Raw genomic sequence first — 27,445 nt, forward strand, 5'->3', positions numbered from 1 at the left:
CCGCTATGAGCAGCTTCCTCAGAGATGTACATACTATTCCCATCTCTTCTGTGTTACAGGGCCGCTATGAGCAGCTTCCTCAGAGATGCACATACTATTCCCATCTCTTCTGTGTTACAGGGCCGCTATGAGGAGCTTCCTCAGAGATGTGCATACTATTCCCATCTCTTCTGTGTTACAGGGCCGCTATGAGGAGCTTCCTCAGAGATGTACATACTATTCCCATCTCTTCTGTGTTACAGGGCCGCTATGAGGAGCTTCCTCAGAGATGTACATACTATTCCCATCTCTTCTGTGTTACAGGGCCGCTATGAGGAGCTTCCTCAGAGATGTACATACTATTCCCATCTCTTCTGTGTTACAGGGCCGCTGTGAGGAGCTTCCTCAGAGATGTACATACTATTCCCATCTCTTCTGTGTTACAGGGCCGCTATGAGGAGCTTCCTCAGAGATGTACATACTATTCCCATCTCTTCTGTGTTGCAGGGCCGCTATGGGGAGCTCCCTCAGAGATGTACATACTATTCTTATCTCTTCTGTGTTACAGGGCCGCTATGAGGAGCTTCCTCAGAGATGTACATACTATTCCCATCTCTTCTGTGTTACAGGGCCGCTATGAGGAGCTTCCTCAGAGATGTACATACTATTCCCATCTCTTGTGTGTTACAGGGCCGCTATGAGGAGCTTCCTCAGAGATGTACATACTATTCCCATCTCTTGTGTGTTACAGGGCCGCTATGAGGAGCTTTCTCAGAGATGTACATACTATTCCCATCTCTTCTGTGTTACAGGGCCGCTATGAGGAGCTTCCTCAGAGATCTACATACTATTCCCATCTCTTCTGTGTTACAGGGCCGCTGTGAGAAGCTTCCTCAGAGATGTACATACTATTCCCATCTCTTCTGTGTTACAGGGCCGCTATGAGGAGCTTCCTCAGAGATGTACATACTATTCCCATCTCTTCTGTGTTACAGGGCCACTATGAGGAGCTTCCTCAGAGATGTACATACTATTCCCATCACTTCTGTGTTACAGGGCCGCTATGAGGAGCTTCCTCAGAGATGTACATACTATTCTCATCTCTTCTGTGTTACAGGGCCGCTATGAGGAGCTTCCTCAGAGATGCACATACTATTCTCATCTCTTCTGTGTTACAGGGCCGCTATGAGGAGCTTCCTCAGAGATGCACATACTATTCTCATCTCTTCTGTGTTACAGGGCCGCTATGAGCAGCTTCCTCAGAGATGTACATACTATTACCATCTCTTCTGTGTTACAGGGCCGCTATGAGGAGCTTCCTCAGAGATGCACATACTATTCCCATCTCTTCTGTGTTACAGGGCCGCTATGAGGAGCTTCCTCAGAGATGCGCATACTATTCCCATCTCTTCTGTGTTACAGGGCCGCTATGAGGAGCTTCCTCAGAGATGTGCATACTATTCCCATCTCTTCTGTGTTACAGGGCCGCTATGAGGAGCTTCCTCAGAGATGTACATACTATTCCCATCTCTTCTGTGTTACAGGGCCGCTATGAGGAGCTTCCTCAGAGATGTACATACTATTCCCATCTCTTCTGTGTTACAGGGCCGCTATGAGGAGCTTCCTCAGAGATGTACATACTATTCCCATCTCTTCTGTGTTACAGGGCCGCTATGAGGAGCTTCCTCAGAGATGTACATACTATTCCCATCTCTTCTGTGTTGCAGGGCCGCTATGGGGAGCTTCCTCAGAGATGTACATACTATTCCCATCTCTTCTGTGTTACAGGGCCGCTATGAGGAGCTTCCTCAGAGATGTACATACTATTCCCATCTCTTCTGTGTTACAGGGCCGCTATGAGGAGCTTCCTCAGAGATGTACATACTATTCCCATCTCTTGTGTGTTACAGGGCCGCTATGAGGAGCTTCCTCAGAGATGTACATACTATTCCCATCTCTTCTGTGTTACAGGGCCGCTATGAGGAGCTTTCTCAGAGATGTACATACTATTCCCATCTCTTCTGTGTTACAGGGCTGCTGTGAGGAGCTTCCTCAGAGATGTACATACTATTCCCATCTCTTCTTTGTTACAGGGCCGCTGTGAGAAGCTTCCTCAGAGATGTACATACTATTCCCATCTCTTCTGTGTTACAGGGCCGCTATGAGGAGCTTCCTCAGAGATGTACATACTATTCCCATCTCTTCTGTGTTACAGGGCCGCTATGAGGAGCTTCCTCAGAGATGTACATACTATTCCCATCACTTCTGTGTTACAGGGCCGCTATGAGGAGCTTCCTCAGAGATGTACATACTATTCTCATCTCTTCTGTGTTACAGGGCCGCTATGAGGAGCTTCCTCAGATGTACATACTATTCTCATCTCTTCTGTGTTACAGGGCCGCTATGAGGAGCTTCCTCAGATGTACATACTATTCCCATCTCTTCTGTGTTACAGGGCCGCTATGAGGAGCTTCCTCAGAGATGTACATACTATTCCCATCACTTCTGTGTTACAGGGCCGCTATGAGGAGCTTCCTCAGAGATGTACATACTATTCCCATCTCTTGCGTGTTACAGGGCCGCTATGAGGAGCTTCCTCAGAGATGTACATACTATTCCCATCTCTTCTGTGTTACAGGGTCGCTATGAGGAGCTTCCTCAGAGATGTACATACTATTCCCATCTCTTCTGTGTTACAGGGTCGCTATGAGGAGCTTCCTCAGAGATGTACATACTATTCCCATCTCTTCTGTGTTACAGGGCCGCTATGAGGAGCTTCCTCAGAGATGTGCATACTTTTCCCATCACTTCTGTGTTACAGGGCCGCTATGAGGAGCTTCCTCAGAGATGTACATACTATTCTCATCTCTTCTGTGTTACAGGGCCGCTATGAGGAGCTTCCTCAGAGATGTACATACTATTCTCATCTCTTCTGTGTTACAGGGCCGCTATGAGGAGCTTCCTCAGAGATGTGCATACTTTTCCCATCTCTTCTGTGTTACAGGGCCGCTATGAGGAGCTTCCTCAGAGATGTACATACTATTCCCATCTCTTCTGTGTTACAGGGCCGCTATGAGAAGCTTCCTCAGAGATGTACATACTATTCCCATCTCTTCTGTGTTACAGGGCCGCTATGAGAAGCTTCCTCAGAGATGTACATACTATTCCCATCTCTTCTGTGTTACAGGGCCGCTATGAGGAGCTTCCTCAGAGATGTACATACTATTCCCATCTCTTCTGTGTTACAGGGCCGCTATGAGGAGCTTCCGCAGAGATGTACATACTATTCCCATCTCTTCTGTGTTACAAGGCCGCTATGAGGAGCATCCTCAGAGATGTACATACTATTCCCATCTCTTCTGTGTTACAGGGCCGCTATGAGGAGCTTCCTCAGAGATGTACATACTATTCTCATCTCTTCTGTGTTACAGGGCCGCTATGAGGAGCTTCCTCAGAGATGTACATACTATTCCCATCTCTTCTGTGTTACAGGGCCGCTATGAGGAGCTTCCTCAGAGATGTACATACTATTCTCATCTCTTCTGTGTTACAGGGCCGCTATGAGGAGCTTCCTCAGAGATGTACATACTATTCCCATCTCTTCTGTGTTACAGGGCCGCTATGAGGAGCTTCCTCAGAGATGTACATACTATTCTCATCTCTTCTGTGTTACAGGGCCGCTATGAGGAGCTTCCTCAGAGATGTACATACTATTCCCATCTCTTCTGTGTTACAGGGCCGCTATGAGGAGCTTCCTCAGAGATGTACATACTATTCTCATCTCTTCTGTGTTACAGGGCCGCTATGAGAAGCTTCCTCAGAGATGTACATACTATTCCCATCTGTTCTGTGTTACAGGGCTGCTATGAGGAGCTTCCTCAGAGATGGACATACTATTCCCATCTCTTGTGTGTTACAGGGCCGCTATGAGAAGCTTCCTCAGAGATGTACATACTATTCCCATCTCTTCTGTGTTACAGGGCTGCTATGAGGAGCTTCCTCAGAGATGTACATACTATTCCCATCTCTTCTGTGTTACAGGGCGGCTATGAGGAGCTTCCTCAGAGATGTACATACTATTCCCATCTCTTCTGTGTTACAGGGCCGCTATGAGGAGCACTTCCTCAGAGATGTACATACTATTCCCATCTGTTCTGTGTTACAGGGCCGCTATGATGAGCGCTTCCTCAGAGATGAACATACTATTCCCATCTCTTCTGTGTTAAAGGGCCGCTATGAGGAGCTTCCTCAGAGATGTACATACTATTCCCATCTCTTCTGTGTTACAGGGCCGCTATGAGGAGCGCTTCCTCAGAGATGAACAAGCAAGAGTCGAGATTCCAAAACCACGATTTGCTCAACCACAGCAAGTTCAAAGAAAGCCCTTACTTCAAAGACAACTGAGAGTGCGAGAAAAGCCGTCCTTAAAGCCTATTAAACATCGAATAACATTTTACAAAGCAAAGGATACTGAAGAAGACAGCGACTTACCTGACCTGACAATGCGTAAGCCAATCATTCACTATTTCATCTATATATATTTCTAAATTCGATTGGATAGCACTCAACAATACTTGTGCTTCAAAAGATCAGATGAAAGTGCGTTAGTACGCACAGCACCCGCCGGACGCGGCAGGATTGTTTGTGCGGGAGGCAGCTTTGTTTTTTACCGGCCAGAGGGTTACTGCACGGGGCAAGTGGGCGAGCTGGATGGCAGAGGTGTGTGCCTTGCCTTTGGCTAAGTGCAGATTGATCCCTGCATCCCCTGAATCCGCCGTAATAGCGGTTTGTTGTGAGCAGAAGGGGCCAGGTGTGCATGTGGATATATTCACATGTAGTGAGGTTTTTTTACTTTTAAAGTTTTTAAGAAAAGTTTTTTAATAAACCTAGACGCTTTTACGCTATGAGGAGGCCCCTTTTTTGCCTTTTGCCTACACAGACCAGAAGCACTTGAAAGCTGATTGTCAGTGAGGCTGCGGGGTGGCCAATACCCCGAAGGCGAGAACGGGCCCAGGAGGCCGCAGGATCCGGTGAGTCTCTCCCCGAAGGGGGGCCTGCTTTCATCTGATCTTTTGAAGCACAAGTATTGTTGAGTGCTATCCAATTGAATTTAGAACTTTGACCGATGGTGCAGACATCTAGGAATAGCGCTCCCATCAATTATATCTGTCTGTAAAGGACTTGATTGTGGTTAAATGCTTGTCTATTGGGATTATCCCTGATTCATTCATATATACGAGCGCAGTATTGGGGTGCTATTTGTCATCTATATATATTACCGTATTTTATGGAATATAAGTCCCTGCATCTTATATTCCAAAGAGGAGTCCCCCCGTCTTACAAGCACCCGCTGATACGAACGGCCAACCCACCGTAACGCCGGGGACTCTCTGCCTGGTGCCCTTTTGTGGTCCTCCTGCCCCCCCACTTGTTTCCGCTCCCCCTGAGTAAGAATAGCAGCAAAACGGCTCCCCTTCCAATCAGGGGCATAACCAGAAATCACTGGGCCCCCCTGCGAAACTTTGGATGGGCCCCCCCTTGCTTTCAGTACAGGTAAACTGAGAACCAATGTTATACAATTGGCTAGTGCACACTTGAATGTGTTCTCCCCATGCAGATACAAACAGAAAGCAGTGAAGCACTGTACATTTTCTCTATAAATTGGCTAAAACATGCATGTTTTCACACATACAGACACACATGGTAGATGAAGAGTAAAAGTGACTGGCACTCGAAGAGGGCTGGAATAGGCAGTCGGAATTGATTACCGAGCAGACTGTGCTCTTTACCTAGTGAAGATATCACAATGTATTTGCTGAGAAGAAAAGCAGGTCCGGCACCAGTCTCAATGCTTCAGTGAGAATTTATTCCAACAGGTACAGTGAAAAAAGGCACATGGAGGTACAAAAGGGCGGCCTGACAGCCGTTTCGCAGGTCTCCCCGCTTCGTCAGAGGCCAAGCCTGAAGCATTGAGACTGGTGCCGGACCTGCTTTTCTTCTCAGCAAATACAGACACACATGGTGGGCAGAAAAAATCATACAGAAAACTGACAGACGGGTGGGCTCCCAGCTGCAGCTTATTACACTCACTCTGTCCATCTCTGATGGAGCAGAACTGGCTCTGCAGACTCCTCCAGCATCACTACAGTACAGAGCACTTGGGGAGGGGTGGAGAGGCTGGGGGCGGGGCTCTGCAGACTCCTCCAGCATCACTACAGTACAGAGCACTTGGGTAGGGGTAGAGAGGCTGGGGGCGGGCTCTGCAGACTCCTCCAGCATCACTACAGTACACAGCACTTGGGGAGGGGTGGAGAGGCTGGGGGAGGGGCTCTGCAGACTCCTCCAGCATCACTACAGTACAAAGCATTTTGGGAGGGGTGAAGAGGCTGGGGGCAGGGCTCTGCACACTCCTCCAGCATCACTACAGTACACAGCACTTGGGGAGTGTGACAAATAAACGTTTATTCGTCCTAATAAAGTGGTTAGAGCCTTATAAAATATTCCCTGTAAAAAGTGACAGCAGATAGGAAAAGGCTTGGTTTATAAAAAGATCAGGGAAGCCAGGGGTTAACACAGTTCCTCTCCCTGGTCAAATGTAGCAACTTCATGCTAATGACCTTTGGGCAAGTCAGATCCTCCTGTCATCACCAGGTGCATCCAATGGCTTCCTTTCCCAAAGCAAGACTCTTGAGATATTGCTTGGGTCTAGGACACCCACCAGGCAGAGAGAGAGAAATCTCACACCTACACTGCTCTCCTCCAGACTGTGAGTCTCCTCAGTCCCATACTTGAAAAGAGACAACCACAGGGGGTCTCTCAGGGTTCCCTCAGCTGGAAGATCAAAGGAGAATCCTCCCCCAGCTGGCTCGGCTCAGAGAGCTGATGACCCTACTGTAACCGTTAATATTCCATAAACTACTATATTGGTAATATTTCTGGGGTTACAAAAATACCAGATCCTTCAAATTCACAGAGTATATTGGACTTCACGAGACGCTGGGTCTGAGAGGTTTCCTTACCAATCGGACTCCCAGAACTGAAGTAAGACTGTTTTAAAATAACCCTCTAATACCCCAGGGGTCTGATCCCTCAAGTTTGATATCATTGTTATCGATAAATTCTGATCGACCTAAAAATGTTATTAGATTTAACATAACCTGTATGGTTTTGAAGATTAGCACACCTATCATGATTCAGGTATATTCCTGTGTCCATGAGAAGGGGCGGGCACATCTCATGTCCCAAAGAGGTGTGTGATCCACGCCCCTAACTCCTCCTTGCTGAAGTGAGGGGTATAACTTAACTGGGCCCAGGTTGTCCAGGGTCCTTCACCTTTTAATCTGACCTCCAATTAACATCAATCGACCATCCCGCAAGGACACGGGCCAAAACCTCCATCTTGCATTATTTCCCACAAAGGCCTCAGGCCGCATGGCAATCGGCCATTCTGGACTTTGATTGCCGCATGGACTACCAATAACGGTATTTGAACTGTATTTTAAGACATTCTGTTTCTCTTTCATCTCTACTCTCTTTCTATCAAACCAATCTGTTCTGCCAGACAGGTATATCTATCTGTGGGCTAAATTAGGCTGTGTGTATGTATTTTAAAATAAAAACTAATGATTTTATCGTTCAGTCTTGTGCCTGTTCTGGTCATCTGATTGTTGCTACAATGAATCCGCCCTCTGAAGAGTCAGTCATACTACCACATTGTTTTATGATTTGCTTATAAATTGTTGATTTGCTAGCTAGCTTGTAAATAACCGTTTCTTCCTTTTAGGAGTAGCTAGTTGGAGACCGTCTGCTCCATTCAACCCAGACAGCGGTGGCAGTGAATTTACCCGATTTCCAGCGTGAAATCGATATTTTTAGTTTACCAATTCTACATACAATCGTGATTGTACATGTATGGGCACCTGCAACCAATCTTAACCGTTTACTACGCACACAGTGAATTTGCCTCCAGCGTCTCTAGTGCATGAGACCTGCATGGCAACAGTGGCCTAGTAATACGGGATTGGTGAGTGATTGTCCCATTACATATCGTCGGTAGCTGCGCGATCAATCTTTATTGTCAGTCTGCTTACCGTACTTCCTGTGTATGTTAATGGGAGTAGATTAGACGGGTTGGCATGCTCTGTCACATTAACCTTCTTCCTCTGACGATCCAGCAACCGGTCTTTGTTGTCCGTCTGCTCACCGTACTTCCTGCGTACGCTAACGGGAGCGGATTAGATGGGATCGCGGGGCTGGATTGTCACAGGGAGGGGTAGAGAGGCTGGGGGCGGGCTCTGCACACTCCTCCAGCATCACTACAGTGCACAGCACTTGGGGAGGGGTGGAGAGGCTGGGGGCGGGGCTCTGCAGACTCCTCCAGCATCACTACAGTGCACAGCACTTGGGGAGGGGTGGAGAGGCTGGGGGCTGGGCTCTGCAGACTCCTCCAGCGTCACTACAGTACACAGCACTTGGGGAGGGGAGGACAGGCTGGGGGCGGGGCTCTGCAGACTCCGCCAGCATCACTACAGTACACAACACTTGGGGAGGGGTGGACAGGCTGGGGGCGGGGCTCTGCAGACTCCTCCAGCATCACTACAGTACACAGCACTTGGGGAGGGGGTGGAGAGGCTGGGGGCGGGGCTCTGCACACTCCTCCAGCATCACTACAGTGCACAGCATTAGGGGAGTGGGTAGGGTACTCAGGGGCAGGGCAATGTACACAAGAGCCTGCTGCACACTGAATAGGGACTGTCTACAAATCTTTGTCTACAAAACTTTGTATGATTCCTTATCAGTGGCTGATCAGATGCACTTATTAGAACAATTGCGCAGAGAGCAGAAAGTTTTTTTCTTTCTGTGCTTTTAGTTTTCAGTCTCTCAGGACAGGGAAAACAAACTTCTCCCTCCACGGGGCCCCCTGCAGCTTCTGGGCCCCCCTGCAGCAGCATCCTTTGCAGGGTCTGATGTTACACCCTGCTTCCAATAGATTCCAGCGCTGTGTGGTCTGCTGTGGTCCTCGGCCTCCATAATGTCTCCGCTCCCCCTGTGTAAGAATAGCTAGCAGCAGAGTGGCTCACCTTCCTAGCTATTCCAGTGGCGGTGATCTGCAGACATCTCCTCTTCCATGCCCCTGTCTGAGCCCCTGCCTGAATGCCTGTCTGTGCCTGAATCCCTGTCTGTGCCTGAATCCCTGTCTGAGCCCCTGCCTGAATGCCTGTCTGTGCCTGAATCCCTGTCTGTGCCTGAATCCCTGTCTGTGCCTGAATCCCTGTCTGCGCCTGAATCCCTGTCTGTGCCTGAATCCCTGTCTGCGCCTGAATCCCTGTCTGTGCCTGAATCCCTGTCTGTGACTGAATCCCTGTCTGTGCATGTATCCCTGTCTGTGCATGAATTCCTGTCTGTGCCTGAATTCCTGTCTGTGCCTGAATCCCTGTCTGTGCATGAATCCCTGTCTGCGCCTGAATCCCTGTCTACGCCTGAATCCCTGTCTGCGCCTGAATCCCTGTCTGCGCCTGAATCCCTGTCTGCGCCTGAATCCCTGTCAGTGCCTGAATCCCTGTCTGAGCCTGAATCCCTGTCTTAGCCCCTACCTGAATCCCTGTCTGTGCCTGAATCCCTGTCTGTGCCTGAATCCCTGTCTGAGCCTGAATCCCTGTCAGTGCCTGAATTCCTGTCAGTGCCTGAATCCCTGTCTGTGCATGAATCCCTGTCTGAGCCTGAATCCCTGCCTTTGCCCCTACCTGAATCCCTGTCTGTGCCTGAATCCCTGTCTGTGCCTGAATCCCTGTCTGTGCCTGAATCCTTGTCTGTGACTGAATCCCTGTCGGTGCCTGAATCCCTGTCTGTGCCTGAATCCCTGTCTGTGCCTGAATCCCTGTCTGAGCCTGAATCCCTGTCTGAGCCTGAATCCCTGTCTGTGCCTGAATCCCTGTCTGTGCCTGAATCCCTGTCTGTGCCTGAATCCCTGTCTGTACCCCTACCTGAATCCCTGTCTGTGCCTGAATCCTTGTCTGTGACTGAATCCCTGTCGGTGCATGAATCCCTGTCGGTGCATGAATCCCTGTCGGTGCATAAATCCCTGTCTGTGCCTGAATCTAAGTCTGTGCCTGAATTCCAGTCTGTGCCTGAATCCCTGTCTGCGCCTGAATCCCTGTCTGTGCCTGAATCCCTGTCTGTGCATGAATCCCTGTCTGTGCCTGAATCCCTCTCTGTGCCCGAATCCCTGTCTGTGCCCGAATCCCTGTCTGTGCCCGAATCCCTGTCTGTGCCTGAATCCCTGTCTGTGCCTGAATCCCTGTCTGTACCCCTACCTGAATCCCTGTCTGTGCCTGAATCCATGTCTGTGCCTGAATCCCTGTCTGTGCATGAATCCCTGTTGGTGCATGAATCCCTGTCTGTGCATGAATCCCTGTCGGTGCATGAATCCCTGTCGGTGCCTGAATCCCTGTCTGTGCCCGAATCCCTCTCTGTCACAGGAGCCCTAGTGGTCAAACCGCGAAATGCCTTCCAAACGGTGCCAGCGCACGGATCGTGCGAACTCTGGTCGCAGTCAATGCGTAGGAACCGTTGGGAATTGGCCGCAGACAAACCAGAAGGGAGCCTGTGAGGTACGGTAATTACAACTTACACACAATTTCAGGGTATAACTGCCACCACCACTGGTATGGGCCAGTGGACCCGACTGACTGACTAGTCCTGCAAATAAAAACGGTTAAACACACTCTATTCTGTCTAGATATCAACAATAGTAGCGTCTCTTCAGAAGTCTGGTTCAGTTGTGCGGCTGATAAGCAGGGTAGCGGAACAGTGAATGACTTTGATAGTCTTTATTCACGGCAATATAAATAATTAATATATACAGACAATTATTAAAATCAACAATTATTGAAACATTAATAGCCAGTATGAAATAAAAAAAGGAGAAAATACTTAGGGTTTGTGGAAATATGTCCGTTCTGGGAAAACTTGTAGAGTTCCTTTTGTTCAGTTTCAGCAAAGTTTAAAATCCAAGCAAAATGGAAGATGTCCTCTGTTCAGTTCAGACAAGATGGCCGCTAGCCATGTGTCCTTTGTTTCAGCTCAGACAAGATGGCCGCCAACCACATGGTCCCCTGGCTGGCAGTGTGCTTTCGTGAAGGTGGAATTTGGAGGACTGAGGGAGTGGTCCCTTGCAAACACTTTTGGACAATGCCCACCGTTGGGTGGAGCCTCAAGTACAGCCCAGGGGTTGGACAGGGGCGGTGAGCTCCCTGGAGGGTGCTCTATGCCGACCAAATATGACATTTGCCATATCTCGGCTTACGCTTTCCGCACACACATGACCATCACATATTCATATTTCTCAGACTAGGCCAGTTCATATGATACCAAACTTGGGCATGTTTGCATGCCCGGTTAAAACACGGTGGAATCCCCCGAGTTCTGGTTATGCCAGTGGCCCCAATTTAATATCAAAATACTCACAAGATCCGGACCAGCAGAATGATATAACTTTCACATTTCTCACCTGAACGGTATTGCTTAACCCATTCGCGTTCCGTCGTTTTCACTTGAGCAATGTTCACCTCCTATTCATTAGCCTATAACTTTATCACTACTTATCACAATGAACTGATCTATGTCTTGTTTTTTCCGCCACCAATTAGGCTTTCTTTGGGGGGTACATTTTGCTAAGAGCCACTTTACTGTAAATGCATTTTAACAGGAAGAATAAGAAAAAACGGAAAAAAATCATTATTTCTCAGTTTTCAGCCATTATAGTTTTAAAATAATACATGCCTCCATAATTAAAACTCACGTATTGTATTTGCCCATTTGTCCCGGTTATTACACCATTTACATTTTGTCCCTATCACAATGTATGGCGACAATATTTTATTTGGAAATAAAGGTGCATTTTTTCCGTTTTGCATCTATCACTATTTACAAGTTTAAAATAAAAAAAATATAGAAATATTTCATCTTTACATTGATATTTAAAAAGTTTAGACCCTTAGGTAAATATTTACATGTTTGTTTGTTTTTTATTGTAATGTTTTTTTTTTTCATTTTTATATTAAACATTTTATTTGGGTATTTTTGGGAGGGTGGGATGTAAACCATATTTTTTTAATGTAATTGTGTGTTGATTTAATTTTTTTTTACTTTTTGTTGTAGTTTTACTTTTTGGCCACAAGATGGCGGCCATGAGTTTGTTTACATGACGTCACTCTAAGCGTAACACACGCTTAGAGTGACGCATCGGGGAGGGAACAGCCAGAAAAGGCGCAGCTTCCGAGAGAAGCTGTCGCTTTTTCAGCGGGGGAGAGGAATCAGTGATCGGCACCATAGCCCGATTCACTGATTGCCTGGCTAACGAACCGCGGGCCGGGAGCACGCATGCACGTGCGCGATCGGCCACGGGAGCGCGCGGTAGCGCGCATGGTTCCTGGACGTAGTTTCTACGTCCAGGAACCAAAATAAGTTAAACATGCTCAAAATCCTAAACTCCATGCTTTCTTATTCTGCCTATATGGCTCCGGCCAGTCTGGGGGGAAAGCAGGTTTTGAATAGCCCCCTGCTGGGATTAGCTTCCTGAATGCAAGGGTTTGTTCCTGTTCATTAGCATATCAAAAGAGCCATCCTGCAGTTAAGCTGATGCTATCTTTCTGCTGAGAAAAGACGGCAGATGCTCCTACACAATCAATCCAGATTCTATTGATCTGAAGCGCAATCGATGCAGAGAATCGAGTGCGATCGCTTTTTCTTCACGGGCGGTTCCAGGACGCGTCTGCGGCCCCGCAACCGTCCGTGACACTCTCTGTGCCCGAATCCCTGTCTGAGCCTGAATCCTTGTCTGTGCCTGAATCCCTGTCTAAGCCTGAATCCCTCTGTGCCTGAATCCCTCTGTGCCTGAATCCCTGTCTATGCCTGAATCCTTGTCTGTGCCTGAATCCTTGTCTGTGCCTGAATCCCTGTTGGTGCCTGAATCCCTGTCTGTGCCTGAATCCCTGTCTGTGCCTGAATCCCTGTCTGTGCCTGAATCCTTGTCTGTGCCTGAATCCCTGTCTGTGCCTGAATCCCTGTCGGTGCATGAATCCCTGTCTGTGCATGAATCACTGTCTGTGCATGAATCACTGTCTGTGCCTGAATCCCTGTCTGTGCCTGAATCCTTGTCTGTGCCTGAATCCCTGGCGGTGCATGAATCCCTGTCTGTGCCTGAATCCCTGGCGGTGCATGAATCCCTGTCTGTGCCTGAATCCCTGTCTGTGCATGAATCCCTGTCTGAATCCCTGTCTGAAGCTTTGCCTGTAGCTTTGACTATCCTATTGCTTGCTGCCGGAATTGACCATAGCCTCTCTGACTATCCTCTTGTATACTCCTACATTGCTGACAGGGGCGTAACTAGACATCACTGGCCCCCCCTGCTAAACTTTTGATGGGGCCCCCCGCAAAACTTTGGATGAGCCCCCCCCCCCCACCCCCCCACCCCCCTCGCTTTCTGCACAGGAAAGAACCAATGTGTTTTCCCCATGCAGATAAAAACCCTTAGACTTAAAGGAAACGTCAGGCAATCTATGCTACCCCCAGATCTACTTACCCGGGGCTTCCTCCAGCCCCTTGCAGCCAAGTCCCTCGTTGCAGCTCTGCTCCCAGTACATACATACACACACAGCTGTATTATTACTACATGAGAGCACATGCTATATGGAGAGACAACAATGACATGCTGAACATAAGATATAGTATTTACTGTAACTTTGGCAAAACATTTAGAATGTCACTGATTGATAATGTTATTACAGAATGTTGGACTCAGTATGAGACAACAAGCTCTCAATGAAGCAGCAACAGTAAGACATCAATCTCCACTCTGCTGTGTTGTAAAAGTAATCAGACAGCATAAGGTCATTAGCCCATGCGAGATAAGAATCTAGGAATCCTTTCGGAGTGATTGCTGAAAAGGGAAAGTCTACAACTTTTTTTCAAAATGTGACTCCTTTGTTTGTAAGGTTGTACATCAAGTCATCGGAACTTTGCAGCAGTGAGAGAAAGATGATTTTTACGAACCCTAGGGAGCAGGGACAGTGTACAAATTCCAAAGTGTGTATGATTCCTTATCTGTGTGGTGGACACATGCAGTCAATATAATAATGGTGCGAGAGCAGAATATGCTTTTTCTCTCCATGCCCTTAGCTGTCAGTCTCTCAACCTTTTCCCCCCACGGGCCCCCTGTGGCTTCTGAGCCCCCCTGCAGAGGCATCCCTTGCAGGGTCTATTGTTACGCCCCTGATTGCTGATATCTCTGTGTGAATCTCATACACAAGTCTGACCTAAGTTAGCTGAGGTGGACGGTACCGACCGCTGATAATCAGGCGTGTTTACAGCAGCACGCCAACCCCCGAGCGATCTGCCCGGCAGATTTACTCACCCCCAGAGATGCCAATCCCATTGTCTGCGCGGCTCCCGTCATGCCGATCCGTCACTTCCCTGCATAGCAACACAGCTGACCCGTGTGATGTCACCCAAGGTGCTCAGCTTCTAAACCCTGATGTGTAAACACCGTATGACCCCTGCAGGGGTGTGACTAGACTCAACAGGGCCCTCCTGAAAAAATAACATGGGGCACCTTTGGTCCCCGATCCCCAAGTGGGTCATGTGATCGGGAGCCAGCAAATGACAGCAGAGAGTGTTCTGCTGTGTAGCAGCGTTTATTTGCTAATTGGCTGCAGTTGTGGTTGGAGAGAGGGAGGGGCCCCAAACCCTCTGGGCCCCCCGGGGTCACAGGGGTGATTGTTACGCCCATGACCCCTTGGCTTGTCGAGTCTGAGATTGCTGATGATTGTGACTGATACGTGTGTATGACCAGGGCCACTTCTACACTTTTTGCTGCCTGAGGCAAACTTGTGAGGATGCCAACCTATCCCCAACCCCTACGTCCAACACTGCCCCCTTCCCCCCCCGATTTGGTGTGATCGCACAGCAGCCGAAAATTTTCACTGTCAAAAATTGGCCCATAGCTCCTTAGCTACGCCACTGTTGAATCCAACTGAGAATCTGTGGAGGGAGCTAAAGATCGGGGTGATGGCAAGAAGACTCTCCAACCTGAAAGATTTGGAGCTCATTGCTAAAGATGAATGGGCAAAAATACCTGTAGAGACATGCAAAAAGCTGGTCTGCAATTATAGGAAGCGTTTGATTGCAGTAATTGCCAATAAAGGCTTTTCTATCGATTATTGAGATGGGTATGAATAATTGTAGAGTGGACAATTTTTGTTCAAATGTAAATAAAAGCGGAGAATTTTTTTTCCCCACAATAATGCCTCTTGTACACCGTCGTATTATCTTTTGAGAGACACCTGTGTCATTTTCCATCAAAAAATTACTTGCTGGTTGAATAAAAGTAATGAAGTCAAAATTTGCCAGGGGTATTGTAACGATTGTGGAATTCTCTCCGTGATCAGCGCACAAGACGTGCGCTGACACTGCGGAAATCCTCCACAAGCGTGTAATTTGAGGGAACCCAGCAAAAGGTGCAATGGTAGAGGGAAATTCCTGTCGACAGGTGGAGCTGTGGAGTGCAGAGGAACAACTCCTCTGCCCTTAGATTTATGTGGTATAGGCGCTCCTCATGGGACTCACCAGTATTGTATAGTATATAGGCCTAACTCCGCCGCAATTGATCGCAGCACACTCTGGGGGTATCACCTCCCTAATAGATTATATTGTAATGTGTGCAGCGCTCCAATGGCGTGGATATAAATGGAATTATAGGCTCACTACAACCATGTGCAGTGCAGCTCACAATTAGCAAAGATACATCCTCAGAGGTCACTTAATACATATTCAAATGAACAAAGTCCGGAGTTCCTTAAATCCACAATGTGCTCTAAAGTCCAGTGTATTGTAACCGTATTGATTCCAAGATCCTTAATAATAAATAGTTCCACAATATAGCAGTTATACTCTCACCGATATCCAGTGGCTGATAGCTCAGATATCAGCAAACACGCTTGTTACAGATCCAGGCATAGACTTCCTTATCAGCTTCACTCTGTATAGTACTCAAATAGATCAAAGGAAAGAGAAATATACATAGCGTAAACCAGTTTCAGCAGTGTTCCTGAGTGACACCCTCCACCAGTGAGCACCAACCTCCGTGTACACACTACTATAACATCTAAGCGCTCACCAGATTAAATGGCTGACTGTTACAGATCAGCAAATGCGCTTTGGTGTCATTCAGATACTGCCATCCGGACTTCCGCTTTTCCACCAACAATTTTCTTTCCTTAAGAACTCAAAACAGATGCTCCATAGTATAATTCCGTTTTATTATAATATAAAAAAGATTAAAAGTGCACTCACAAGTGTAAAAGATAAATGCGCATATCAATAAAATCCTCGGCCGCTCTCTATCCTCTGCGTCTCTGCTGCCGCCGCTCCTGAGGCCACGCCCAGGGTGTTTTGAGTTCTTAAGGAAAGAAAATTGTTGGTGGAAAAGCGGAAGTCCGGATGGCAGTATCTGAATGACACCAAAGCGCATTTGCTGATCTGTAACAGTCAGCCATTTAATCTGGTGAGCGCTTAGATGTTATAGTAGTGTGTACACGGAGGTTGGTGCTCACTGGTGGAGGGTGTCACTCAGGAACACTGCTGAAACTGGTTTACGCTATGTATATTTCTCTTTCCTTTGATCTATTTGAGTACTATACAGAGTGAAGCTGATAAGGAAGTCTATGCCTGGATCTGTAACAAGCGTGTTTGCTGATATCTGAGCTATCAGCCACTGGATATCGGTGAGAGTATAACTGCTATATTGTGGAACTATTTATTATTAAGGATCTTGGAATCAATACGGTTACAATACACTGGACTTTAGAGCACATTGTGGATTTAAGGAACTCCGGACTTTGTTCATTTGAATATGTATTAAGTGACCTCTGAGGATGTATCTTTGCTAATTGTGAGCTGCACTGCACATGGTTGTAGTGAGCCTATAATTCCATTTATATCCACGCCATTGGAGCGCTGCACACATTACAATATAACTCCTCTGCCCTGCCACAGACGCAAGACAGGAATTGTACGAAGGGAAGAAACGCAATCGCAAGAGAAGCGATTGAGAATGAGCACAGAGACAGATTGTATGTGTGTGCACCAAACTAGTCGCTAACCCGCGACGGTGCCCACACAACAGCAGATATGAAGCAGGAACGCAATCGCGAGAGAGGCGATTGCCAGAGGTGACAGAAGGCTACAGCAAGGCAGAGCACGAGAGTAGCAAAGGCACAGCAAATCATACAATGAGGAGACAAGGAAAATAACAAACGCTAGCTAAGCGCGAACACCGCACTCATTTGCAACAGTGCACGCGTTGATGCGCGGTCTCCGCGTGATAAGCACAACAGAGACAAGCACGCCTAACTAACCACCGACAGACAAACATGAAACAGAGGACGCGAGCGCTTGCTTAACGGTTACCTCACCGAGCCTTCAGCAAGCGTTCGTAGCAGACAAGACAAATACACGAAAACAGGAATAAGTGAGAGATAGGATCCACAGCACTAGCGCAAGAGGCTAGTGCGATCCAGGAAGACAGAACAGAAGGATCCACAGCACTAGCGCAAGGCGAGTGCGATCCAGACAAGGCAGATCAGATGAGATAGCTGGTAGCAACCGCTGCTCCAGCTATACTCCAAGAACAAAGATCAGAACGACCTCCTGTCGGCCACCGCTGGGACAGGACAATCGCAACAGACAAACAAAACAGATATGCAATCCTAACTGCACTAGGGAACCTGCCTAGTGCAGTCCCAGGAATTACTCTAAGCTACCTTCAAACAATGAGCAAGGCTGACACTCCACGAGTGTTCCACAGGAACAAATCCTTATGACCAGCAAAGATCTGTGATATCACATGGTATATATAGTGCAAGCCTACAAAGGATGTGGCTAGGCAATTTGCATGACAAACGTATGCAAATTCCTCTGCAGCAAGCTGCAAAACTGACAGAAGGTCTCTCTTCCAGAGACCTGCAGAATGCAGACCTGAACAGTGGTCAAAAGGCTGCCTGCCTGCGCAGGCAGCCGCGCAGATCCTCACAGGTATGAATAATTATGGGCAGCACTGTATATATTTAGATGGTAAACTCTTTTGGGCAGTGTCCACTTTTTGTGATGTCTTTGTGAAAGGTGTGAAAATTTACGACGTGTATTTAGTGTAGAGCACTTAATATGTTGGAGAGTAGTATTATTTTTGCATCCACTTGATTAGAATTTCATGCCTTGATTTCATAACTTGCATTTGATGTAAATGGTGTTGTTAATTCTTTGGTATTGTTCTGAATTTCTAGAGAATGATATGTTCAGTGGAGACAACACCATTGACCTGCTCATTGAAGACCAGCTCATAAAACATGAGACTCAGCATACAGTTACCACCGAAAGTCCACTCCACACAAGTCAATCTGTTCAAGTAAACGGCTTTCAGTCTGAGAAGCGCACAGAACTATTTGATGCAAGAACTGGCTCCAGCGCATCCTCTGAGGGTTCAGAAGCCACCGTCACTGGAATGGAACCGATTACACAAGACACAGACATCCAGCATGTGACCACAAACTTGCCTAAAACTGATCAAAGTTCAACATCTGAACTTGCAACAACTGCGATGACTACAAGTACTAAAAATCCCACAGTCCTCAGAGAGCCTGTTCAGACTTCAGTTCCCACAGACACAGTGACCCCACTCTCCTCCCAGCCTCCTCTGCCAACCTCACAATCACAAAGATCTGCTGGAACAAGCCCAGAGACCAGGGAAAACAAAGAGGTGGAAGATGAACTCGGCAAAGTTATAGGTAATGTAACACTTTCTGCTGTGTGACATGCTTAGAACATTCTATACAATTGATTTGACTTCCAGCTGATATTACTACAATATCTCCTGCTCCTCTGCTGGTCTGCTCCTCTGCTCCTCTGGTAGTCTGCTGCTCTGCTCCTCTGCTGCTCTGCTGGTCTGCTGCTCTGTACAGATGGCTCAAACCTCCGATTTTCGGTTCTCAAACCTCGAACGCGAACGTCCGCAAAAGTTCGGTTTGTGCGAACTTCCGCGAACCGCAATAGACTTCCTGCCTATCTGCCATCTCCTCCTGGATGTCTGCTAGCTTCCTGAAACTAAATCTAGACAAAACGGAATTTATGATCTTCCCACCCCGGTCATCCCTGGACCTCCCAGATGTGCAGGTCACTGTTAACCACACTACCATTCGCCCTACCTCTCAAGCCCGCTGTCTGGGTGTCACCCTGGACTCCGCACTCTGCTTCACTCCCCACATCCAAAACCTCACAAAGTCCTGCAACTTCCACCTTCATAACATCTGTAAGATTCGCCCTTTCCTGACCTCTGCCACCACCAACTCCTCATCCATGCCCTCATAATTTCCCGCCTCGACTACTGCAATGCCCTTCTGTCTGGTCTCCCTATGACCCGAATAGGCCCACTGCAGTCCATCATGAATGCGGCAGCCAGAATTATCCACTGCTCCCATCGCTCCACCACGGTGGCTCCCCTCCTAGAATCCCTCCACTGGCTTCCTATCAAGTCCAGAATCAGATTCAAGATACTGTGTCTGACCTACAAACCTGTCCACAAAACCTGTCCAACCTACATTTCTGATCTTACTCAGAGATACACACCAAGCCGCTCATTCCGCTCCTCCAATGAACTTCGCCTGACCGTCCCCCGCATCACCCAGTCACATACACGCCTCCAAGGCGTCTCAAGAGCCGCTGCAACACCATTAAGGCAGCCCCCTCCTTCAACACCTTCAAGAAGGCCCTCAAAACTCACCTTTTCACTCTGGCCTACCACCCCTCACAATTGCTCTAAACTACGGTGACCATACGTCCTGCTTTACCCGGGACGCGTCCCGCCTTCGGGGGGCGCTGTCCCAGGCTGCATGAGGTCCCGGGAAACGTCCCGCTTTTAGCAGCGGGACGTCCCGGCCTCGGGACTCTGGTCACCGTACATGAACTAGCCGCAGAGTTTAATTTGTGCTGACATGTTTGCCCCCATTGCGTTTTTGTGCTGACATGTTTGCCCCCCTTGCGTTTAATTTGTGCTGACATGTTTGCCCCCATTGCGTTTATTTTGTGCTGAAATGCTCCCGCAATGCGTTTATTTTGTACTGACATGTTTGCCCACAATGCGTTTATTTTGTGCTGACATGTTGCCCGCAATGCGTTTATTTTGTGCTGACATGTTTGCCCCCATTGCGTTTATTTTGTACTGATATGTTGCCCGCAATGCGTTTATTTTGTGCTGATATGTTGCCCGCAATGCGTTTTTGTGCTGAATTAAATATTGCCCACAATGCGTTTATTTTGTACTGACATGTTTGCCCCCATTGCGTTTATTTTGTGCTGAAATGTTGCCCGCAATGAGTTTATTTTGTGCTGTCATGTTTGCCCCCATTGCGTTTATTTTGTGCTGACATGTTTGCCCCCATTGCGTTTATTTTGTGCTGATATGTTGCCCGCAATGCATTTATTTTGTCCTGACATGTTGCCCGCAATGCGTTTATTTTGTGCTGACATGTTGCCCGCAATGCGTTTATTTTGTGCTGACATGTTGCCCGCAATGCGTTTATTTTGTGCTGATATGTTGCCCGCAATGCGTTTATTTTGTGCTGACATGTTGCCCATTGCGTTTATTTTGTGGTATCTGGGGTAACTGTTGCTGCAATTATTATTTAATGGTCATAGTTGGCTATGTTTGCTGCTTTAGGGTTACGTTATACTATTAAATAGCATCACACAGTTTCTGCACACCCATGATGCGAATCCTCGTTTGACCACATCATGGCGTAAACACTGCTTTCTTATGCCTCGCTGTTACATCATTACGTTAGCTCCGCCCATAGAATGTCATGGCCACGCCCATTTTTCGGCGCAGGCGACACATTTGTTGTTTTTGCCGTGGTGCGCTTTGCCTAATCTCCATGCTCCCTTCCAGTGACTGACTAAGCATTACCTGGTACTCATACTGTGCTGTGTGATCTCCATGCCCCATCCAGTGACTAAGCATTACCTTGTACTCATACTGTGCTGTGTGATCTCCATGCTCCCCTCCAGTGACTAAGCATTACCTTGTACTCATACTGTGCTGTGTGATCTCCATGCTCCATCCAGTGACTGAGCATTACCTTGTACTCATACTGTGCTGTGTGATCTCCATGCTCCATCCAGTGACTAAGCATTACCTTGTACTCATACTGTGCTGTGTGATCTCCATGCTCCCATCCAGTGACTAAGCATTACCTTGTACTCATACTGTGCTGTGTGATCTCCATGCTCCATCCAGTGACTAAGCATTACCTGGTACTCATACTGTGCTGTGTGATCTCCATGCTCCATCCAGTGACTAAGCATTACCTTGTACTCATACTATGGTGTGTGATCTCCATGCTCCCCTCCAGTGACTAAGCATTACCTGGTACTCATACTGTGCTGTGTGATCTCCATGCTCCCATCCAGTGACTAAGCATTACCTTGTACTCATACTGTGCTGTGTGATCTCCATGCTCCATCCAGTGACTAAGCATTACCTTGTACTCATACTGTGCTGTGTGATCTCCATGCTGCCATCCAGTGACTAAGCATTACCTTGTACTCATACTGTGCTGTGTGATCTCCATGCTCCATCCAGTGACTAAGCATTACCTTGTACTCATACTGTGCTGTGTGATCTCCATGCTCCCATCCAGTGACTAAGCATTACCTTGTACTCATACTGTGCTGTGTGATCTCCATGCTCCCATCCAGTGACTAAGCATTACCTTGTACACATACTGTGCTGTGTGATCTCCATGCTCCCCTCCAGTGACTAAGCATTACCTTGTACTCATACTGTGCTGTGTGATCTCCATGCTGCCATCCAGTGACTAAGCATTACCTTGTACTCATACTGTGCTGTGTGATCTCCATGCTCCATCCAGTGACTAAGCATTACCTTGTACTCATACTGTGCTGTGTGATCTCCATGCTCCCATCCAGTGACTAAGCATTACCTTGTACTCATACTGTGCTGTGTGATCTCCATGCTCCATCCAGTGACTAAGCATTACCTTGTACTCATACTGTGCTGTGTGATCTGGTCTTTCTTGTATGCCTGTATTGTCATATTGCTGTTTGTCACCCCTAAATATTGTCTGTAACCTAAACTAATGCCCAGCGCTGCATAATATGTTGGTGCTTTATAAATACAATAAATAATAATAATAATAATAATGGGGATGCGAACTTTGAAAACTAGTAACATTTATGCTGGCCACAAAAGTGATGGAAAAGATGTTTCAAGGGGTCTAACACCTGGAGGGGGGCATGGCGGAGTGGGATAGACACCAAAAGTCCCGGGGAAAAATCTGGAATTGACGCAAAGCAGCGTTTTAAGGGCAGAAATCATATTCAATGCTAAATTGCAGGCCTAACGTGCTTTAAAACATCTTGCATGTGTATACATCAAACAAGGAGTGTAATTAGAGTTCTGCTTCACACTGACAGACAAAACTCACTGTGTAACGCACCGCAAACAGCTGATTGTGTAGTGACGGCCGTGCTGGACTACTGCGCAACATGGCGAGAGTGCAGGTGATGGAGGTTTTCCAGCCCATATGGTCGCCAGGCTGAGGTAGCTCAATGATAGAACAAGTGTGTGTGTGTGTGTGTGTGTGTGTGTGTGTGTGTGTGTGTGTGTGTGTGCGTGCGTGCGTGCGTGCGTGCGTGCGTGCGTGCGTGCGTGTGGAGTCGGGACAGACTTAGGCTACATACACACTTGAGATAAAAGTCTTTGGAAAAGGCAAGATCACAGACCAATTTTACCACCCTCCATGTAGTATGAGAGCCATGCCTTCACAGTCTATTCTATGGAGCTGAACTCCCCATCAGATAGAAATCTTTGCAAGATGCTGCACACAAAGATGCTGTACACATGCAACAGATCAGTATCTGCAAAAGATCTGTTCCTGCAAAAGATCAGTTCCTGCAAAATGCATTCATAGTCTATGATATCTGCAGATCTCATACACACCTTGTTTAACAGACATTCATCTGCATATCTGGCAATCACCTGCAGATCTGAAGACCCATTCTGGTGGATCTGATCTGCAGATGAATGTCTGTTACACAAGGTGTGTATGAGATCTGCAGATATCATAGACTATGAATGCATTTTGCAGGAACGGATCTTTGGCAGGAACAGATCTTTTGCAGATACTGATCTTTTGTGTCTGTACAGCATCTGTGTGTGCAGCATCTTGCAAAGATTTCTGTCTGATGGGGAGTTCAGCTCCATAGAATAGACTGTGAAGGCATGGCTCTCATACTACATGGAATGGGGTAAAATTGGTCTGTGATCTTGCCTTTTCCAAAGACTTTTATCTCAAGTGTGTATGTAGCATTAGTCTTCGAGCAGGCAGTAGCCCCCCGGGATCCATGCCTTATTCATTTTAATAAAGGTGAGGTACTGAACACTCTTTTTGACCTAGGCAACTTCTCTTCTCACTGACAATGCCTCCAGCAGTGCTGAAGGTCCTTTCTAGGACGCTTGAGGCAGGGCAAGCCTGAAGTTGGATGGCAAATTGTGACAGCTCTGGCCACAGGTCAAGCCTGTGCACCCAGTAGTCCATCGCTGCTCATACTGTCGATGGTTCTTTCTCTACCATTGTTAAAGAAAGCGTACGGCCGGGGAGTCAGGGTTCAATCCCGGTCCGGAGTGAGAGCCTGAGAAACGGCTACCACCACACATCCAAGGAAGGCAGCAGGCATGGCATGCACGTCCCGAGGTAGTGACCAAAAATAACAATACAGGAGGACTTTCGAGGCCCTTCTGTATATGAGATGCATCAGCTTTAAATCCTTTAACGAGAATCTGTTATGGAGGGCAAGTCTGCCATTCATTCAAGTGAAAGGTATGCACTGACTGCCAGGTATAATACAATGTGCAGTCAAAGATGCAGTGAAAGGTATGCAGTGACTGCAAACAGCTGTTTGTGTAGTGACGGCCGTGCTGGACTGGTGCGCACCGTGGCGAGAGTGCAGGCCGTGGCGGTTTTCCAGCCCATATGGTCGCCGGGCTGAGGTAGCTGAATGACAGAACAGTGACTGTCCAGCTGATCAAATTTGGTCTGTCCACAATGAAGCAACGACCTTATTATCTTTGGTGTGCCACCCCCCCCTTGACACTCATATAGCCGGTGGTCATTGCTTTATTGTGATACGCAAGCCCCTTCACCGCGGCAAGGTAATGATCATGAAGGGGAATTGGCACATGTACATGCCTTTTGTTTTGTTGTTGCAGCTGCAGGGCAGCCAGAAACATTAGGCAGGCATGTACACACACCAGAAAAATTATTATAGTGGCTGCTGCTAGCAGTGGCCTTAAAAATTCAGGAATCCACCTGGAGTCCTGGAACCTGTTGGTGGTGGCGGAGAAGGCAAGCGGCCTGCAGGCAGAGATGCTGTGTGGGGAGTGACTTAGACAGGCAGTCACACGGCTTGCAGGCAGAGATGCTGTGTGGGGACTGACTTAGTCTTGGGGCAGGCAGTCACATGGCGTGCAGGCAGAGATGCTGTGTGTGGGGACTGCCTTAGTCTTTGGGCAGGCAGTCACATGGCGTGCAGGCAGAGATGCTGTGTGGGGACTGACTTAGTCTTGGGGAAGGCAGTCACATGGTGTGCATGTAGAGATGCTGTGTGTGGGGACTGACTTAGTCTTCGGGCAGGCCTGACTGTACTTTGCAGACCACGTGGTCAGATGGTCCCTTGACCCAACGCTGTGTGCCAGAGATAACACCACTTGCCTTTCAACATCACGGTACAGTTTGGGTATCGCCTTTTTTGATAAATAATTGCATATATCTTTCACTGCGGTGTGTGTATTTGCTTTTGTGTGCTGCTTTTCCTCAGGTGGTCATCCCATTGCAGTTTGTGCTTTGTCATCATGTCTTTGTAAGGAAGTTGTCCCTAAGCGGGTCTTGGACTTTCCACGGCTCAATTTTCGGTGGCAGATAGAGATGTCGCGAACCTCCGATTTTAGGTTAGGTTCACCTCCCCATTGAAGTCTAGTGCAGTTCGCAAAAGTTCGCGCAAACTGAACCTTCCGCGAACCGCAATAGACTTCAATGGGGAGGTGAACTTTTTTTGAAAAATTTCTGCTGACTGCAAAAATTATAGAAAAGATGTTTCAAGGGGTGTAATACCTGGAGGAAGACATGGTTGAGTGAAATACACATCAAAAGTCCCAGAAAAAAATCTGGATTTAATACAAAGCAGTGTTTTAAGGTCAGAAATCTCATTGAATGTTTAATTGCAGGCCTACACTGCTTTATGACACCAGGACTCCCTCCTCCTTCCCTCCTCTCTCCCTTCCAGGGTCTCGTCTTCCAGGGAATTGTAGTATTTCAAAAGCCAGCTACCGTGGCTGGGAATTGAACCCAGGTCTGAGTGTGTGGTAGGTAACTCACTTAACCACTATACCACCACCAACACTACATGCTGAAGCCAGCCTAGCATGTACCATTATGATCAATCCAAGAGAAAAATTAGCTTGCTTAAGGATTTGTAGCATGTCAAAAGTCAATCCACATTGGCTGGGAATAGAACCCAGGTCTGAGTGTGTGGTAGGTAACTCACTTAACCACTATACCACCACCAACACTGCATGCTGAAGCCAGCCCAGCAAGTACCATTATGATCAATCCAAGAGAAAAATTAGCTTGCTTAAGGATTTGTAGCAGGTCAAAAGCTAACTCACATTGGCTGGGAATAGAACCCAGGTCTACCACTCTGTAGGCTGCTATCCTAACCATTATACCACCAACACTACATGCTGAAACTTCTTGGAGCAGACTTACTTCCTCCCTCCAAAAGACACACATACATCCCCATAAAATCATTCAACAGCAACTGCGTGCACAGTCTTTGCGGTACACAGTGTCTGTGTGGCACAATTGGTTAGCATGTTTGGCTGTTAACTGAAAGGTTGGTGGTTCGACCCCACCCAGGCATGGCCTTGCCTTTTGTGTTCAACAGTTGTCTGAAGAGAACCCCAGATAGCCATGTAGATTCATCTCTCTCTTTCTCTCTCTTTCTCTAGTAGGGATGGTCACCGCTTTCCGCGAAATTGTATTTTCCGCAATTTTAGGTGAAAATTGGTCATTCCATTCCGTTTGGTCGGAACGAAATTGTTTTTTCAATCTGGCGGAATTCCAAAATTGCCTGGGAAATTCTGCCGGTATCCGTTGATGGTTTTAAGCTGAAAATTCAGGTCAATGGCATCAAGTCCTAGAGAGAGAGAGCTCATTTTCCTCTTGGGTGTATCACAATGGTACATGCTAGGCTGGCTTCAGCATGTAGCCTTGTAGTGTGTTGTGTTGGTGGTATAATCGTTAGGATAGCAGCCTACAGAGTGGTAGGCCTGGGTTCGATTCCCAGCCAATGCGAGTTGGCTTTTGACATGCTACAAATCCTTAAGCAAGCTAATTTTTCTCTTGGATTGATCATAATGGTACATGCTAGGCTGGCTTCAGCATGTAGTGTTGGTGGTGGTATAGTGGTTAGGTGAGTTACCTAACACACACTCAGACCTGGGTTCAATTCCCAGCCACGGTATGTAAGCTGCCTTTTGAAATACTACAATTCCCTGGAAGATGAGACCCTCCTCCCTCCGGGGTGAGGGAGAGAGGGTAATATAAGGAATAACAATCAGCTAGGAACAAGGCTACAAGAGCCTAACTAAACTCTCCCTAGCAGAGTCTGTCAGCAGCTGTCCCTTAACTAATTACTGTAGGCAGACAAGTGAGTAAAACGACAGGAGAACCTTGCCTTTTATAAGGGGGGGTAGGGCTCCAAGAGTGAGTGCAGTCTCTGAATGGTGACAATGTGCCTGCGGACTGTGATGTAGAGGGTGAAAGTTCTGCTCAATGGAGCATTATGGGGTGAATCGAACTTCCGCAAAAGTTCGCCTTCGCCGGCAAACGCAAACCACCTAAAGTTCGCCTGGAACCGTTCACGGGCGAACCGTTCGGGACATCAGAGAGTACAGATGGCATCGCTCTCATCTGAGACACACAAAAACATTTCCACACTGCTGAGCCCTGGGATGATGGAGTCTTTGGTGGCTGCTGACTGAGTGTTAAGTGGGGTGCCAGAATCAGAGCAGGAGGAGGAAGATATGTCACGCTTCCGTGTGGAAGCTGAGGTGTTCTGTGTTAAATAGTCAACTATGTCCTGACAATCTTGGGGGTTGATGGCACGTGCCTTCTGAACACTGTACTTTGGTCCAGGGCCACACGAAATCACGACAGCATGACCTCGAACAGACCTGCCGGGTTTCCTGCCTCTGGCTCTGCCTGTTTTGCCCATATTGGGGGAGATGAAATGGAAGGTATGCACTGACTTGACTAATACAATGTGCAGTCACACAGGT

General features: G+C 47.5%; 1 protein-coding gene across 1 annotated transcript in view; it reads left to right on the forward strand.

The window, feature by feature from the left end:
- OLFML2B (olfactomedin like 2B) overlaps positions 1-27,445 on the forward strand; it is a 195,913-nt gene that overhangs the window by 113,369 nt on the left and 55,099 nt on the right. The window contains exons 5-6 of the mRNA XM_068251777.1: positions 4,269-4,485; positions 18,318-18,818. Coding sequence (XP_068107878.1) covers positions 4,269-4,485; positions 18,318-18,818 — 718 coding nt within the window. The remainder of the gene's footprint in view (positions 1-4,268; positions 4,486-18,317; positions 18,819-27,445) is intronic.

This window comes from Hyperolius riggenbachi, chromosome 9 (genome assembly GCF_040937935.1).
Source record: "Hyperolius riggenbachi isolate aHypRig1 chromosome 9, aHypRig1.pri, whole genome shotgun sequence".
NCBI classification, from domain to species: Eukaryota; Metazoa; Chordata; class Amphibia; order Anura; family Hyperoliidae; genus Hyperolius; species Hyperolius riggenbachi.